Source organism: Hyperoodon ampullatus, assembly GCF_949752795.1.
Source record: "Hyperoodon ampullatus genome assembly, chromosome: 5".
Classification (NCBI taxonomy): domain Eukaryota; kingdom Metazoa; phylum Chordata; class Mammalia; order Artiodactyla; family Ziphiidae; genus Hyperoodon; species Hyperoodon ampullatus.
In genome coordinates this window covers 81,231,991-81,250,684 of record NC_136918.1, presented here as the reverse complement: position 1 = coordinate 81,250,684, position 18,694 = coordinate 81,231,991, and the positions used below count along the sequence as shown (strand labels likewise).

The window sequence follows — 18,694 nt, the reverse complement described above, 5'->3', positions numbered from 1 at the left end:
TAGAAATTTGTCTGGATAAGAAGGGAAATGAGGGCCTAAGGCAAGTGAGTAACAATGAAAAAGTAGATCAATGGGTCATTCATCCCAGTGAGGTCAGCAGACTGTTGGAGTAGGGTGGTCAGAGGGGATGTTTGAAATTAAGATTATGAAGGAGTTGCAATTATTGGTAAGGACCAGATCTAGGCTCTAACCCTGGGAAGGAATCTTTCTTATGGCTCTTGAAATGAACTTATTTTGAGCATATAAATGTTCTTCAGTTTGAAATTATATAGGGATAAATGAATAAATTTTTTAAAAATTGGGTGTGGACCATTAAAATTGATTTAGGAGTTTTCAGTGATACAGGGAAACACTCACTATGATAACTGGAAAAAGCAGGTACACAGTTGTGTATTAAGACATGATTAAAAAGAAAGATGTTCACAAGATTAATAGCTATTTATTTCAATGATGGGATTATAGATAGTTTTCCCTGCTTCTTTATACTTTAACTTTCAAAATCTAATCCACTAAAAATACATTAATTTTTTAAAATAAATAAATAAATTTATTTATTTATTTTTGCTGCATTGGGTCTTTGTTGCTGTGTGCGGGCTTTCCTTAGTTGTGGTGAGCAGGGGCTACTCTTCGTTGCGGTGCACGGGCTTATTGTGGTGGCTTCTCTTGTTGCGGAGCACGGGCTCTAGGCACACGGGCTTCAATAGTTGCAGCTCACAGGGGCTCTAGAGCACAGGCTCAGTAGTTGAGGTGCACGGGCTTAGTTGCTCTGCAGCTGTGGGATCTTCCCGGACCAGGACTTGAACCCGTGTCCCCTGCGTTGGCAGGCAGATTCTTAACCACTGTGCCACCAGGGAAGCCCCCCATTAATTTTTTAATAAAAAAATTAGTTAAAACATACAAACAAACAAAAGTGGGCATAAGTGTTGACCACTTGAAAAGCCAACATAAACCAGCTGAGGGGACTCTTAAAGATCTAAGAGGGGGCTTCCCTGGTGGTGCAGTGGTTGAGAGTCCGCCTGCCGATGGGGCGGACACGGGTTCGTGCCCCGGTCCAGGAAGATTCCACATGCCGCGGAGCGGCTGGGCCCGTAAGTCATGGCCGCTGGGCCTCCTGGTCCGGAGCCTGCGCTCCGCAACGGGAGAGGCCACAACAGTGAGAGGCCCGCGTACCGCAAAAAAAAAAAAAAAAAAATTCTGAGAGAACCTTGAGATCTAGGGCAGAAGGCAAATGAGCCTCCACTCTGCATGGCTAAGTCATTAATAACGGCAGCCTTTGACCCTCCCACTACAGAGGAGTCTTTCCCAGAAACCAGGAGGAAAGGTTGTAGGTCTCGTGTGTCTGTCAGATTATCATCATCATCATGATATATAATACTCAATAAAAATAATCATCCTCAATAAAAGACAATTTGGAAAATGGGGGAAAGTAGAAAGGAACCCTTGGTCTCTCTTCTTAAAGACCAGAGACAACTATGATTAACACAGGGTTATTTCCTTCATTCTTTTACTTTTTGCATAGTGTTTTTGTTGTGTTCTGTTTTTCTAAACCAAACTAAATTTTTATTGTAAAAATTAAAGCAATCCAGAAGAATATAAAGGACAAAGTATAAATCACCTGAAATTTCACATCCTAGGCATATTTTCTATTAACATTTCAGGAGACATCCTTACAGATCTCTCTGTCTTTCTCTCTCTCTCTGTCTCTCCCGTTCTCTCTCCCAACTTTTGTTCCTCAATACTACATATTGCTGTTTTGGAATGGTGCTAATTCAACAATGTGACCATCTTTCCATGGTAACAAATACAGAGAGGCACTATTTTTACAGAGTATTGTCTCATATACACAATGATTTCTTAAACCAGTTTCCTACTGATGGACATTTAGACTTTTTGTTTCTTTCTTTCTTCTTCTTCTTCTTTTTTTTGGGGCTGCACCATGCAGCATGAGAGATTTTACTTCCCCAACCAGGGATCAAACCCATGCCCCCTGCAGTGGAAGTCTTAACCACTGGACTGCCAGGGAAGTCCCAGGACTTTTTGTTTCTTAACACTTTGCTTTTTATAAACAACATTATAGTGAACATTTTTGTACATATATGTTTATACTTTTGTCTATTTATATCCTTATGAAAAAAATCACAGAAAAAGATTTACTGAGTAAAAAGTGCTTATTTAAAATTTTGTCACATGTTGCCAAATGGTTCTGTAGAGAGACAAGAATGTTCTTTTTCCTGCAGCCTTGCCAACACTGGGTATTTTCAATTTGTTAAACTGTTTGACAATCTCAGTCAACCAAAAATATATCTTACTGTTCTTTTAATTTGTGCATAAGACTTTCTTGTTTGTTTTCTGCATAGTTTTAGTCTTCTTATCACTATACAGTTTCATCCTTGAATAAGACTACAATATCATCACGTTAACTAACTGAATGAGTCTAATTTAACTAAATTTCATTCTATGATAGATGGGGGTAGATAGGAATTCTTGTCTAGAGACTTGAGAAATACAAGTTTCTTCTTAGATCTTGTTTAGAGGCTCAGAAGAAAACCCATGCCGATCTCTCCCCACTTGTGTTCCCTGACATTGCTAATCATTCTATCTCCCACAGCGACAAAAAATACCAAAGCAATGTTATTGTCCGCTGGTTGTCAAATCTCAAGAAAACTTAACATTGTATTTAAACATAGTTTAGTGACACTAAGAAATGAAATAAAAATGTTTTGTTGTGACAACTGAGTTCTACATACGTAAGACCTAGTGATGTTAACTATGTGGAAAAATTTATCATTGAGTAGATTGCTTTGATCACAGTGACGAATTATGAAAATACAAGCAGACCTTCTCCAGGGACATGGGAACAGCTCTATCACATTGTCACGCATTCTTACAATGATTTATTTAAACTCACTTGCACAGCTGAAGTAGAATAACATTTCAATGGAATATAACAGAATTAGAAAAATATTAATAGAATAATAATTATGATATCTGCCACTTATTGAGTGCTTACTATATGATAAGCTTATTAAAAATATTATTTCATTCAATCCTCAAATAACTCTGTGAAATAGGTTTTATTGCCTCTTTTACAGATGAGTAAATTGAGGCTCCGAGTGACTTTGCCTGGGTTTGTACAGCTAGTAAATGGAAGTAAAGATTTACCATTCTGTCTCAGAACTACCACACTATTTTCAAAATAGATTTAACAGCTCTTAAATAGGCTCAGGCATTAAATAATTTAATATGAAATAAGGAAAACATCCCAAACTGGTGAAGGAACAATTCAATAAATAATGTTAGGAAAATTGGCTAAGTGTTGGGAAAGGGGAGAAGTCAAGTTACATTCTTACCATTTAGCGAATTTCAGGGTGGAGAAGGGCTTTCTAAGAATAAAAGCAAAGGAAAAAAAAATCACCAAAGACAAATTTAACAAACTAAACTACACATAGATTATTGTTTTCTCTATCTAAAAATACATTAACAGGGCTTCCCCGGTGGTGCAGTGGTTAAGAATCCGCCTGCCAATTCAGGGGACATGGGTTCGAGTCCTGGTCCAGGAAGATCCCACATGCCACCCGTGTGCAGCAACCAAGACCCAACGCCGCCAAAAATAATAAAATAAATAAATTTTAAAATACATTAACAAAATTAAAAGGCAAATGACTATGGAAAACATCTACAATAAAGATGACAGGAGATTAATATTTTCATTTATATAAAACTCCTACCTATCAATAAAAAATAAACAGATAACACCCTGCAAAACAAATGAGCAAAGAACCTCAACAGACAATTCATAGAAGAAATATAATTATTTAAAAAGTATAAACGGGGAATTCCCTGGCAGTCCAAGGGTTAGGACTCTGCTCTCTCAGTGCCGAGGCCCCAGATTCAATTCCTGGTCGGGGAACTAAGATTCCACAAGCCTCGCAGCCAGTAAATTAATTAATTAATTAATTTAAAAAAAACTTTAAAAATATAAATGTATTAGAAAAATATATTTGCATATTAAAGAAACATTTTTTAAATGTTAGTATTTCATGCTGCCTAGCCTGTGGTGACACTGGCTCTTTCATAGTTTTCTATTGCAGGTGTAAATTGGCTGGACGTTGCAGAAAGTCATTTGAAATTACTATCAAGAGTCCTAAAATGCTCATATTTTTTAATACAGTAACTCTGTTCTAGGACTCCATTCTAAGATAATAATCAGATGTGCACACAAATAATTGATTTACAAATATTTCACTGCCATATTACAATAACAAAATGGGGAGTATCTACGCCTCTAACACTAAGGAATGGGTTAAATAAATGATAATAAATCTATTGTTTTCAATCCTGTGTAGCTGTGAAAAGTCATATTTCTGAAGACTATTTGCTCTCCACAATATAAAGTTAAATGGAAAAAAGCAGTATAGGCAACTAAATAGGAAATGATGCCAGTTCACATTTGGTGCTGGGGAGCCCAGACATATTGCTTCTTTTAATGCTTCACATGTGAGTAGGTTAATAGTAGTTATGTCTGGGTGGTGGGATAGCAGGTGCTTTTTATTTCCTTCGAGTACATGTATTAGTTTCATGAGGCTGCTGTAACAAATTACCACAGACTTGGTGGCTTAAACAACAGAAAGTTATTCTCTCACAGTTCCAGAGTGCAGAAGTCTGAAATCAGTTTCACTGGGCTGAAATCAAGGTGTCAGCAGGGCCATGGTCCTTACAGAGACTCGAGGGGGAAACCTGTTCCTTGCCTCCTCCAGCTTCTGGTGGCTACTGGCATGCCTGGGTTTGTGGCTGCATCACTCCCATCTTTGCCTCCATGGTCACACTGCCTTCTCCCGTCTGTGTCAAATCTCCTTCTGCTTCCCTCTTTTAAGGAAACCTGTGATTGGATTTAGGGCCCACCTGGATAATCCACGAGAATCTCCTGATCTCAAAAGCCTTAACTTAATCACACCTGCAAAGACTCTTTTTCCAAATAAGGTAACATTTACAGGTTCTAGAGATTAGGATCTGATATCTTTGGAAGCAACTCTTCAACCTACTACACTACATTTTATTTTTATCAGAAGAAAAGTTCATTTTAGGAAAAATTCAATTTGGGTCAGATTGATTCAGCTAAAATTGTTACACCCAAGATAGAGAAAAGTTGCTGATTCGGGAATTTTAGAGAAGGCAGTTTAGAGAGGTATTAAATTTTATATTGAAATTACGTCTTTGTGTATCAGTCTCCTTCATTAAACTGTAAGCTTCCTGAGGACAGAAACTGTATTTATTTTATTAATTATTGTGCTTCCTTTCCCTGCTCTCCAGCTACTGGAGAATGTTGTGACTGTTACCTAGTAAACATTTGCTGGCAGGTTGCTTGACCCACACATGTCATCTGAAGTGTCACTGGGGGTGGACCACTGGTGTGTGGCATCAGGCAGAGGCTGACTGGCTGTGAGCTCAAGATAGCTGCCAATGGGGCAGCAGCCAACTGTCCTGGGTTGCCAGGGACTCCCCTACTTTTAACTCTGAAAAGTCCTGTGTCCCAGGAAACTCCTCAATCTCAGGCAAACTCTGCTGATTGGTCACCCTGCCAGAGCCAAAAGTTGAGGGGAATAATCTCAGCAAACCTGGTACTCCTCACTCAGGAGGTTTGGTTCTCAATGGTACTGTCCTGGAAGTGTGGCCAAAATGGGGCTTTCTGGCATTTTCAAATGCACAGCAAAATACGGACTCATTCACTTACTCATTTCATATAACGAATGTCTGTTGAACACCTGCTGTGTATACCAGGCAGGCACAGTTCCAGGTGCTGGGAGTTTAATGGTAAGCAAGACAGATAAAATCCTTGCTCTCATGAAACTTACATTTTAATGAAGGAGATAGATGATAAACGAATTTAAAGCATAGCTCTATAATCTGAACTGTTGATAAGCAATACAAAGCCAGTTAATGCAGGGTACAGGGCAGAGAATGATGGGGACTGCTATTTTTGGTAGGATAATCAAAGGTCTGTCTATGAGGTGATATTTAAACAGAGACAAGGATGAAGTGAGGGAACAAATTGTGCAAATATCTGGTGGAGGAGGGTGCCAAGAAGAAACAGCAGGTGCAAAGGCCCTAGTCGAGGACATGCCGAGCTTGCTTGAGGGAATATATGGAGACCAGCATGGCCCATAGGGGGCAGGCAAGGAGGAAATGATGGGAGACCGGGAATTTGCAGATGGGCCAGGTCACGTAGTAGTGCTTGCTGCCGTGGGTGTGACACAGACAGGTAGGTATAATGACTGTCTGGAAGAGAACAGTGGTTGTTTCTGGAGACTGAGGGTCTGCAGTTGGAAGGCAGACTAACTTTCTTCTGTGTATTCCTTTGAATGCTTTGCATTTTTAAAATCATGTGTGCATGAATTACTTTTAAACCTAATAGCTTAAAATAATTAAAAATAATAAAGGTGTCTTTATAATAATTTTTAAATAATTAATACAAAATAAAGGGTAAAAACTGAGTTGCGGCTGGGCGCAGTTGGAAGGGACAGCCACGGGTTGTTTGTCCCCCCTGGTGATGGGCCTTCCCCGGGCGGTAGGGGTAGAGGTGGTATTCAGGTAAGCAGAGGAAAGTAGAGCCTGGGCCCCGCCAGAGGGGACTGGAGTCCAGCCTTCGCTAGAGTCCTCAAAGGGCAGGAAGCTGGTCTTAGAGATACTGATTGGAAGAGAACAAATAGTCACAGAGTCAGCCTAGATCTTTTAAGGTTTAGCTGTTAGCAAGATTGGCTTGGCTAATGTTGAGTGAAATTCTCTTTCAGGCAAAAAATTGGGGTGGGCAAAATTTCAACTCCCTTCCCTCAATTCCCCACTGATGGATTCTGCTCTCCTAATGGGGGAACACAAAGAGATGGAAAAATAGCTTTGCAGTGAGCAGACCCTCTGGGAGAAAAATGAAGATCTAGAGAGCTTCCAAATAGATTGGAGTGCGATGGGGAGAGGCTGTAAGTAGTGAAATGAACACCAGTCCCAAATGGGACCTGCAGGCATCAGGGGTGAGCCCGCCCAGCCTCTCAGAACAAAAGTGACTAACATCTTCCTAAAATATTAAAGGAACTTTCCATGAGGGCTATTGAATTGACCTACACCTTTTTTTCCCCAGACACATTTTTAGAAAGTGGGGGGAAGAGAGGGAGGCTTGGGAAGGGGGTGTGTGCAAAGCTTTGCAAAGCTCATCCCAGCTTTGCCGAGAGAGGAAGAGAGGCCTACCTCTCCTCCCCGTTTGCAGGATAGAATGTGGGAGGATCCACACCCGCATTCCTCTGCCCCCCGCTTCCCCTGAGCTCTCTCCCTTCACTTGCTTTATGAGGTTCTCCCTGTCTTGGCAATCAGGGTCTTCTCCACAAATCTGTTTTCTAAATGGCAGCTCCCAAGAAGAGGGCAGAGGTGTCAGGTGTTTACTCCAGGCCGCATGCTTGTCCTCACCCTCTACATCCTGCAAGGATTGCCACAGAGATCATGCTTATGCCGGCTCTGTTCTCAGGCTTGCAAACCCACCAAGAGATTGAGACACCTGTGATTGTGACCCTCCCAACCCCGAATTTCTCCCCACTTCTGATTAGGAAATGAAATCTAGTTTTCCCACATAGAAATTTTTGATTGCCTTTGAAAATTGTTAACTTCTGTGAATGCTTTACTTCAATTAAGTAAAAAAGTCAAACAAAAACAACTTGGTGGTCAAAGCTCTGGCATGATGTCCCACTTAGAGAAATGGAGCACGGGTAGTCCAACAGATCGACAGGGAGCGCCTACTGTGTGGCAGGCACGTTCTAGGCACTGGGACTCATCACATCCCTGCACTTACGGACCTTACATCTAGCAAGGGAGGCAGACAACAAGCAATAAGCCTAACAAATAAGTACATTATATGTATAAGTAATGATGGCAAGTGCTGTGGGAAGAAATGGAGACAAGCGAGGGGGGTTGGACGGTCTGGGTTGACGTGTTGGAGTTCTCCTCCAAGTGAGACCAGAACAGACACAGCAAGTGAGCAAACAGAAGGTGCCCCATAAAGTTCATTTCCTTCCACTTTTCTGTGCCCCCAAATTCTCATTACTGAGGGTTTGAACTTTAGCCTTTACATTCAAGCAAGAAATGACAGTGAATGACTGAACAACATAAGAAAACCACACCACAGTTAGGATCTTCAAATTAGAGAATATATTTTCTGATTATACTTTTCATTATATATAAATGCAAAGCAAGCTTCCAGCACTGTGAAGAAATACAAAACTGTGTAAGTCACATATGCCTATGAATTCAGGATCACAAGGATTGAAGTGAGCTTAGGAGCCCCTTTTCAAGTATCTCTTGACCTGAGTGGGATTACATAGTTATTATGCATATGAAAGGACTCAGGGAGCTGTAGCAGAAGATTTGTACATTTTTAATATATGTAAACTATACCTCAGTAAAAAAAAAAAAAAAAAAAAGATGTAATTACCATTGACCTTGAACTTAGGTATGGCTCCCATGCTGGCAGTCTTGAGCACTCAGCCACTGCACTGGGAGGGGCCCTTGAGCCTGAGCACAGGCAGGACAGAGCCTCAGGACGGGACACAGGGGACTCTGCCCAGGGACACCTGTGTTGTGCAGGAGCCCTGGGCAGGACTGTGACCACACTGCCTTTACTGAAGCCCCAGCCTCTCCTTGAGGGCCTGGGCTGAGGGGGGAACCAAATACCCACACAGGAAACAACCAGAGAGCAAGTCCGGACAAGGCCACCAGGTCTCAGGGGCAAAGCTCTTATCCTGCTGAGAAGGCACGGCTTCATGTCGTTCCTGCTTCCTGGCATCAACGACAGGCAGCCGGGTCAAGGGATAGTCTCAGGCTAGGTGGAGAGTGGCTGTTTGCACCCAAAAAGATAGCTGGCTGAGTAAACAGGGAGCCAACCTCTCATCTCCGTCTCACTCTGTCTCCCCGTCTCTGTTTCTCTCTCCCAGTGTGAGTCTCTGTGACTCTCTCTGCCACACGGGACACACCCAAGATTCTACACCTTTTTTACCAGATACCTGCCAAACATCTGAGGATGCACAGAGACCCTGTGTGCCCACATTGTTAGACACCTCCCATCATGAACCCTCAGAGATTTTAGGTGGTTTGTTTTTTCTAGAAAAGCATGCCTTCTGGAAGGACAATCTCTAGGCATGGTTGGGAGGCTGGAGTACCAGAAGCCTAAATAAAACCTGCACACACAGGTGGGTGTCCCCCTTCTCGAGCACTCACTGGACTGCTTCATTTCCTCTCTGCAGGAAGCGGTGTCCCATTGCCCGGAAGAAGGCCAACTGGCCCGAATCCAGAATGTTATCCAGGAGCTCCCCCCATCCCATTACAGGTAAGAATCCTTGGTAAAAGCAATTCACAGCCTCTCAATGTGTTGTAATACCATAGATGCAGGCTAGCATCATAAAAGGGAACAAATTCTGTGGACAGTGGCTTTCCCAGGGCAGGTTGAGGGGAGAGAACAGGTCACTTTTTTTTTTTTTTTTTTTTTTTTTCCGGTACGCGGGCCTCTCGCTGTTGTGGCCTCTCCCATTGCGGAGCTCAGGCTCTGGACGTGCAGGCTCAGCGGCCATGGCTCACGGACCCAGCCGCTCCGCGGCATGTGGGATCCTCCTGGACGGGGGCACGAACCCGTGTCCCCTGCATCGGCAGGTGGACTCTCAACCACTGAGCCACCAGGGAAGCCCCAACAGATCACTTTTATCAGAGTGAGTTGGTGCCTGACCAGAGACATTGGCGGGAAGAGACAGCCCATGTCTAAGTTACTTTCAGAGCACCCCTCAGAGTCCCACAAGAATCATTCTGATCACACAAGCCAGCCTCACAGAGATAGTCTAGGTTCTTACTGAGGTTCATAGCATAACCAAATCTATGGAAACCAAGATGGTTTTTAAACAGGGTTTGACTGTTGCTCTTGAGCGTTTGGTTGACTGATCTCTCTGTATGCTCATCAGTACCATCCCTTCCATCATTTCATCCTTTCATTTCATTCTCACAATTTAGCCCCTAATCCTACCACCTTTCCCATTGCTCCCTAAGCCTGCCCAGCTTTTACCAGGGGGGCAGGTTTTGATGTGGTATAAGGGCTTCCCAGCAATAACAGATGTTATTCATCCATCAAATGAGCTCCCTAACAAGTGCCAGGGTACCTGTATTTGCGAGAATTACAATAAAAGCTGAGATGGGGCCCAGTTTCAACACAGTATGAGGCAGTGCTGCCCTGGGTGAAAGGAGGCACAGGCTCCAAGTGATGTGAGTCCCCTGTTCTGTCTCTGGCTGGTGCTCCAAGGGCCTCAGCTGACTTCTGTCAAACCCACCTCTTCCCCACCCACAGCCAGTATTCCTGAGGCTAAGAAAATTGCTTCCATCTATCTTGATATCTTCCTGATAGTCCTCCAAAATTCATGAGATAGAAATATTTTAGAGTCTCTTAAACTCAAACTTTAGAAATTATCTCCAGATTCAGGCTTCACACAGGCTCCAAAGTTTCTTACTTTGCTTTTTAAAAAATGAACCATTACAGGACCTTGGAATACCTGATTCGACACCTGGCCCACATCGCCTCCTTCAGCAGCAAGACAAACATGCATGCCAGGAACCTGGCCCTGGTGTGGGCTCCAAACCTCCTCAGGTAACCACCACCCCTCACCTCACTACCCCAGTGAGCTCAAAGCAGCCCCCAATTCAAACAAAGATTGGACTCTTCAAAACCGAAGCCCCTTGTAGACAAACCTTTGGCTAAGTGGTTGTCGCACGTGGGAATTAAAGGTGATTTATTTATTTATTTGTTTGTTTTAAATAAATTTATTTTATTTTTGGCCGCACTGGTCTTCGTTGCTGCGTGCGGGCTTTCTCTAGTTGCAGCGAGCAGGGGCTACTCTTCGTTGCGGTGCACGGGCTTCTCATTGCAGTGTTTTCTCTTGTTGCAGAGCACAGGCTCTAGCTGCATGGATTTCAGTAGTTGTGTCACGCGGGCTCAGTAGTTGTGGCTCACGGGCTCTAGAGCGCAGGCTCAGTAGTTGTGGCACAGGGGCTTAGTTGCTCTGCGGCATGTGGGATCTTCCCGGACCAGGGCTCGAACCCATGTCCCCTACGTTGGCAGGCGGATTCTTAACCACTGTGCCAGCAGGGAAGCCCAAATGTGATTTTTAATAGCCTTTGCCTGCTAACCATGGAAACTCTGGAACCCAGAAGTATCTTCTGGCTATTACCAGGATGTGGCCAATGTTATGGGTCTGTATGTTATAATTTCCTGAAAAGGCCTTTCTGGGTCTTTGGGGCTTCCTTTGCTTTTGTTGGTTTTGGTGGGGTCCTAGCTGGCTATAACCTGAATCAACTGCTTCATATGACTTCATAAATGATGACCTGCCCTTAGAACAATTGTGTGGAGGTGGAAGAAGATCCTATGAAGAAAACAATCAATTCCTATCTATTCACTAATATAGTGTTTACAGTTTTGCAATGTATAATACCTGGTAACTGTTTCGAATTTGTTCAGTTTGTTTGGAGAGTCCCTTTAATTGATCTTAAATAGTTAAAGTAATACAAATTAACAAACTATACATTTAGGAACTGGGGGCTTGTACAAAAGGCCCACTGGCTCCCCCTTATGCTTCATGGGGTAGGGCAGACTCATTCACTGAATGTGTTTCTTCCACGGTTCAGGTCCAAAGAAATTGAAGCCACTGGTTGCAATGGAGATGCAGCCTTCCTTGCAGTCCGGGTCCAGCAGGTGGTGATTGAATTCATACTGAATCATGTGGATCAAATCTTTAACAACGGTGCACCCGGGTCTCTGGAGAACGATGGTAATGGCTCCTTCTGGCATACACCCTACCAATCACCGTTCTTTGCCTTAGGCATGGGGCCCAAGAATAGGTTAGAGTGGGCTGGGATCTAGCTCTCAGTGTCAACTGTGTGTGTGTGCTGACTCCACTGCGTGTGTGTGGGGATCGTGCATACATACATGTGTGCCTGTGCAACAAAAGTGTGGTATGTGTACGTGTGGCTCTAGCAGCATGTTTCTGATCAGTTGCATACATGGCCCATCCCATGAGTGTGGTGTGGTGAACTGGAATACCTTCTGTTGCTTTTAGTGAGTTCTTAAACTCTTCCAGTTATTAGCTAGAGACACTGGCAACATTCCTCTGACTATTCGATTTCATCTTCACTTTCAGTATGATATTTCAGAAGTCCTAAGTGAATGAATTAAGAGGCATCCTATTCATACTCAAATATATATTCAGAATGCCTTCTCTTTGAAAGCATTTTTTAAAAATAATTGAACTATAATTGATTTACAATATTGTGTTAGTTTCAGGTGTACAGCAAAGAGTGTGTATGTGTATGTATGTGTGTGTATATATATATATATATATATATATATATATATATATGAACCTATATTCTTTTTTTGGTTCTTTTCCATTATAGTTTATTACAACATATTGAATATAGTTCCCTGTGCCATACAGTAAATCCTTGTTGTTTATTTTACATACGGTAGTGTGTATCTGTTAATCCCATACTCCCAATTTATCCCTCCTCTCCTTCCCCTTTGGTAACCATAAGTTTGTTTTCTGTGTCTGTGAGTCTTTCTGTTTTGTAAATAAGTTCATTTGTACTATTTTTTAGATTCCACATATAAGTGGTATCATATGATATTTGTCTTTTTCTCAAGCATTTCTTGAGTGCTTACTTTGTTCTGCCCTGCATAGGGCACTAGGCATACAGCAATGAGTGTGTGGGCACATGTATGCAGAGACTAGCTAGCATTGAAATCCACTATATACAAGAAAAATATAGCTATTTCATGCTGGATGTGATGAGATGCAAGATATGATGTTTCAGTCCTGTAGTCTCATAATAACATAAGTAACCCTAGGAATGCACTGGTATTGGTTTATGCTGATTGAACTCATATGAGCCTAATTTGTAAAAATCAAAAATCCAGCTGATCAATAAGCCTGGTAACTACGATTTGTGTGAGGGTGATTTTCCAGCATTAGCATATGTCACATAACTGGGAGGGCTTATTGAAACACAGATTACTGGATCTCATCCCCAGAATTTCTGATTCAGCATGTCTGGAGTGCTGCCGAAAATCTGTGTTTCTAACAAGTTTCCAGGTGATGGAGCTGCTGCTGGTCAGGGCCCACACTTGGAGAACCAGTGGTGTATGAGAGCGGTATCTGCAAAATATTTGTATTAGCTGATCAAGGCATTCTTTTCTACTTTGGCTAATATACTTGGGAAAATCAAGTATAACCATCAAAGTAATCAATTGCAATTAATATCAATTTTTGATTTCTGGTGTAATTGTTCCCACCCCCATCCTGTCCTCCATGTGGTTTATGATCTTCTTTTAAAATTCACATACCATAAAATTCACCACTTTAATCATTTTAAAGTGTACAATTCAGTGGTTTTTAGTGTATTCACAGAATTGTGCAACCATCACCAGTATCTAATTCCAGAACATTTTCATCACTCCAAAAAGAAACCCCACACCCATTAAGCAGTCACTCCACATTTTGTCTTCCCACCAGACTCTGGCAACCATTAATCTACTTTCTGTTTCTGTGGATTTTGCCTCTTCTGCATATTTCATATAAGTGGAATCACACAATATGTGGTCTTTTGTGACTGATTTCTTTCACTTAGCATATGTTCTCATGTATCGGTATTTCTGTTTTTTATGGCCGAATGATATTCTGTTGTATGGCTATACCACGTTTTATTTATACATTCATCAGTTGATGGACATATGGGTTGTTTCTCCTTTTTGGTTATTATGATGCTGCTGTGAAGTCATGTACAAGTTTTCGTGTGAACATATGTTTTCAATTCTCTTGGCTATATACTTAGGAGTGGCTGACGTTTCTTTTATCTTTATTTTAACTCGCACATTACGGATGTATTTTTTATTGTAAGCTATATAAATCCTTTTTGAAAGTAAAGGAGAAATAATATGCTTTCATTCATTCATCCTTTTGAGTCAACCAGTAATTTACTGGGGACTTATTCTGTGCCGGGAACCATGGCAGGTGCTCCACATATATCATCTTGTGGTCTTATCACAACAACCATCATAAAGTTATCAACCCTCTTTTATACGTGAAGAACCAGAGAACCAGAAAAGCTTAGTGTCTGGTAGGACTGAACACTGAACCTAAATCTTCCAGCCTGCGCTCTTTCCTTACCTTGTGCTGACTCTGAGAGGAAAAAATAGTTAAACAGATAAATAAACCATTGCGGAGAATTAATGACTCTTGGGAAATGTTCTTCTTGACAGCAGATTCCATTCATGACTGTTAGTGTTAAGGATGTTTCTAATTCCAACCTGGAAATGCCTGTTCTTTTTATGACCATTGCCTTAATCAGCTTTTGTCCTGCATATTGAAATCCAATTTCCTCTTGAGCCTTTAACTCTTGATTGCCTCCAATAATTATTATTCAGTGCATTTCATTTAAGTGTTCTTGTTATGAATTCTTATGGACTTTGGTACCATACTTAATGTTTACACAAAATGGAATAAGTCATACACTCTGGAATTTGAGATTTAGAAATAGGGTTCTACGTCAAATTAGAAAGATTTTAGAAGTCATAGAATCCAACACCTTTAATTGATAGATGAGAGCAATGAGGCCAGAGAGATTGTGATATGCCAAGGTTTATTAAAACATAAATATGTAGTATCGGGCACCTCCTATGTGCCAGACACTGTTCCAGACACTGGGGACAGTGTCCAAAACAGCAAAGCCACTGCCGTGCATAGAGCTATAGTCTGGTTGCAAAGACAAACAATAAATAAGTTTACAGATAAATACATTATCACTTCAAAGACGATAAATGCCAGGAAGAAAGTACAGCAGGATAATGCGATGGTCAATGACTTGGGGGTATAATTTTGGTACAGAGTGGACATGGCCTCCGAGGAAGTGATCTTTGAACTGAGACTTGAATGACAAAAGAAACCAGTCATGTGAGGATCTGGGGGATGAACGTTCTAAACACAGAGAACAGGGAGTGTAAAAGCTCTGAGGTGGAAAGGAGCTCATCGCGTGGCAGAAAGTCAGCCAGTGTAGCTACAGAAATGCAGTCTCCAAAGTGGGGTGCCCCACCCAGGGGACGCCAAAGACCAAAGTACCAAAGTATGGGTGTTGGAAGAAACTATTAGAATTCTTTTCCATTGGTTTTATTGTATACTTTGTAATTCTATGATGTTGTATGTTTTCTATTACACATAAAACAAATACAGTGGTATATATGTGTAATTTACAACTATATATATGTGTATACAATGGGAGTATACATTGAAAAAATTTCACTGTATATTTTTATAGACCACTGTGTCAGTGGGCAAAGAGGAGAGAGGGAAAGCAGATGGAAGGTCCTGGTCGGTCATACTAAGAGTCTGGTTTGTCCTCTGTGCTGGGGAAAGCACTGGAGGTGTTTGAGCAGGGCGTGTGGGATCTGAGCATCTGGGTCGCTGTGTGGAGCAGAGACTGAAAGGCTAGAAGCAGGGAGACCAGTTAAGGAGCTATGGCAGAAGTCAGGAGGGAAATCATGGTGGACTGGACTACATCTTCCTCAACCTACGTCCCAATAAACGTATCTTCAATAAGTTGAAGATATCATTAAGTCGAAAATGCATTGAATACATCTACCCTACTGAACATCATAGCTTAGCCTAGCCTACCTTAAACGTGCTCAGAACTCTTGCGCCTGCCTACAGTTGGGCAAAATCATGTAACACAAAGCCTATTTTATAATAAAGTGTTGACGAGCTCATGTCATTGATTGAATACTGTACTGAAAGTGAAAAACAGAATGGTTATAAGTTTACTGCTTGTTTACCCTTGGGGTCGCATGATTGACTGGGAGCTGAGGCCCACCCAACATCACAAGAGGGTATTGTACAGAATATCACTAGCCTGATAAAAGATCAAAATTCAAAGTACGGTTTCTACTGAATGCATATTGCTTTCACAACCATCCTAAAGTCGAAAAATTGTAAGTTGAACCACTGTTGAAGTTGGGGACTGTTTGTGCATGTTAGCAGTGGAAAGGAGGAATTTGGCTGGATTCAGGATATATTTTGGAGGTAGAGTTTCAGGACTTGCTTATAGGCTGGATGTGGGGGAGAAGGGGTACATCAAAGACAGGAATCAACGAAAAATACCTACTCCAGGTTTGGCTTACACAACTGGGTGATCCATGGTGCTATTTACCGATTTGGAGAGGATGGGAGGAGGTACCAGTTTCGAGATAAGGAGCAAAAATCACAAGCTCTGTGATGAGATGTAAAGCTGGAGATGCCTATCGAACATCTAAGCAGAAATGATGAGTAGGCCTTAGTATACTGGAGCCTGCAACCATGGCAAGAGGTGGGTGCTAGGTTTCCTGATCCTGCACTTTATGTTTTTCTTGTTGTTCCAGTTGCTCCCAGAATGATTTAATGTTTTAAGTAAATAAATAATTAAGTTTAAAAAAGTCATACATAACCTAGGATCTATGAACAAATATTGAGTCAATAAAATTTAAATATTTTTAATCTCCTTTGGATTCAGTGGGAAAACTGGGTTAAAGTTGGAAACTTCACTGAAACATCTTTAGGATCACAAATTTATCTAATTGTAGTCCTGCTGAATGACGGCCATGCTCTCCTCCTTGGAAACGCCCCAGAGTCACATACAGTCACATGGTCTGCAAGGCCTTTTGTCAGTGGTTTTATTTCACTCAGAGAGGGTCACGCTCTGCAAAGAGAAATAGCACCACCACCGAGGTGCTTTCTGAAAATTAGCTGAGTCCTATACCAAAAGTGATTTCTTAGTGTCAATTGGTCCAAATTACCCTTGAGTCTCTTTACCCCTTCCAGAGTTACAGAAAACTGGCAAGGTTGCCAAAATACTAAGTAGAGGCAAACTTAGACCTCTTCGTTTTTGCTTAGATGAGAGTTTCTCAGCCTTGGCCCTGTTGACATTTAGCGCTGGATAATTCTTGTCGAGGGGCTGTCCTGTGTATTGTAGGATGTTTAGCAGCATCCCTAGGCTCTAACTATTAGGCGCCAGTAGCATTCCCCCACACACCTGTGACAACTAAAAATGTCTCCATTGCCAAATGTCCCTGGCTGGAGACAGGGGGTACAAGATTGCTCCAATTTGAAAAAAAAAAAAATTGACTTGGAGAAAAAAGATAATCGTGGACACCGTTGATCTGTCATCATCACTTCCATTCTTTAAAAAAACTTACAAGGAAAGAATTGGCTTGCCTACACTTGAAGATGATTAGGTAGTGAATAAAAAGCCACTTATCTCTTAGGGAATAGCATAGCCATAAAATGTCTTTCTACTGCAGAGATACAAGGCTAGGTAATTTCAGGAAAGTCGAGGCTGCAACCTTCAATTCCCCTGGAGCCTATGTTCTCCAGCTGCGGAGAGGAGGGGCACTATCCTGCCCTACCCTAGATGAGTGAGGCTGCCTCTGTGGCTGAACACACATTCCCACCTGACCAAAGCATTAGACGGTTCCCAGGGGCAAATACCCACTACCGTCACTCTGGCCCACAGTAAGTGCTCAATACATTTGTTGTGTGCATGAATGAATGAATAGTCTGAAAAGTACAGGAATGCAGGCTGCCTTCTGAAGCCCCTGTGTGCCCCCTGGTTGGTCCGGCCAGGAGGGCTGTCAGATCCCCACGTGTAGTCTCTGCCCTATAGACCCCACCACTCCCAGGAGAAGCCCCGGTCAGGAGGTCAGGAATGGAGGGGCTGTGGATGGGGGCTCTGGCTGGAGCCAGTGTCCAGGCCTCCTCCCAGGAGGTCTATGAGCTCTTCTCTCCTCTTTACAGAAAACCGGCCGATCATGAAGAGCCTGACGTTGCCAGCCCTCTCCCTGCCCATGAAGTTGGTGAGTCTGGAGGAAGCTCAGGCCCGGAGCCTAGCTACTAATCACCCTGCCCGGAAGGAGAGGAGAGAGAATAGCCTGCCTGAGATTGTCCCTCCCATGGGCACCCTCTTCCACACTGTCCTTGAGTTACCAGACAACAAGTAAGTGTCCTTCTTCCAAGTTCTGGGAGATGTTTAGGTGGAGGGGGACGGAGGAGGAAGCGATAGAGTCTCGGGGCTGTGATGGCAGCATGGGCTGGGGGTGTGGTCTGGGTTAGGGGGTAAGGAAGCATTCCAGAAGAGAAGGGAGCTGCCCCCACGACATTCACCAGCGGCTGATGCCTTCACTCACTGCCCCGAAGTCATCAAGACCTTGAGTTCCCACCGGAGATCCCTAGTTACCATGGTGTGGGTGGGGCTCATAGGTGTCAAGAGTCAGAACTAAAACCCTTTACTCCTTAGTTGAGACAAAATAAGCTTGACATTTTCAAAAGGAAGGTTGCAAAACACAAAAACTTGACCCCCTCCTCCCATCCTGCACCTCCCACGGGACCTATGGAAGGCGTAGGGATGAGCGGAGGGCACCGCTCTGGACTGAGACCTCTGGGAACATGGCACCTGGGGACGTGCATCCTGGCTTCTGTTCCTCCTCTCTTACCTGTTAGAGCCCTCCCTCCCCTCCAAAAACAAACACGATTCTCATTCATATCTTCCCTCCCTTCTCCTTCTCACTTATTCTGTGGTAACCCTGGTCTCCACACATGCCTCTCCCACC

General features: G+C 42.6%; 1 protein-coding gene across 1 annotated transcript in view; it reads left to right on the top strand.

The window, feature by feature from the left end:
* ARHGAP31 (Rho GTPase activating protein 31) overlaps nt 1-18,694 on the top strand; it is a gene marked incomplete at both ends in the record, with an annotated part of 108,416 nt that overhangs the window by 67,850 nt on the left and 21,872 nt on the right. Inside the window, 4 exons of the mRNA XM_079704767.1 lie at nt 9,279-9,361; nt 10,553-10,660; nt 11,695-11,837; nt 17,883-18,081. Of these exons, the coding sequence (XP_079560893.1) occupies nt 9,279-9,361; nt 10,553-10,660; nt 11,695-11,837; nt 17,883-18,081 (533 nt within the window). The remainder of the gene's footprint in view (nt 1-9,278; nt 9,362-10,552; nt 10,661-11,694; nt 11,838-17,882; nt 18,082-18,694) is intronic.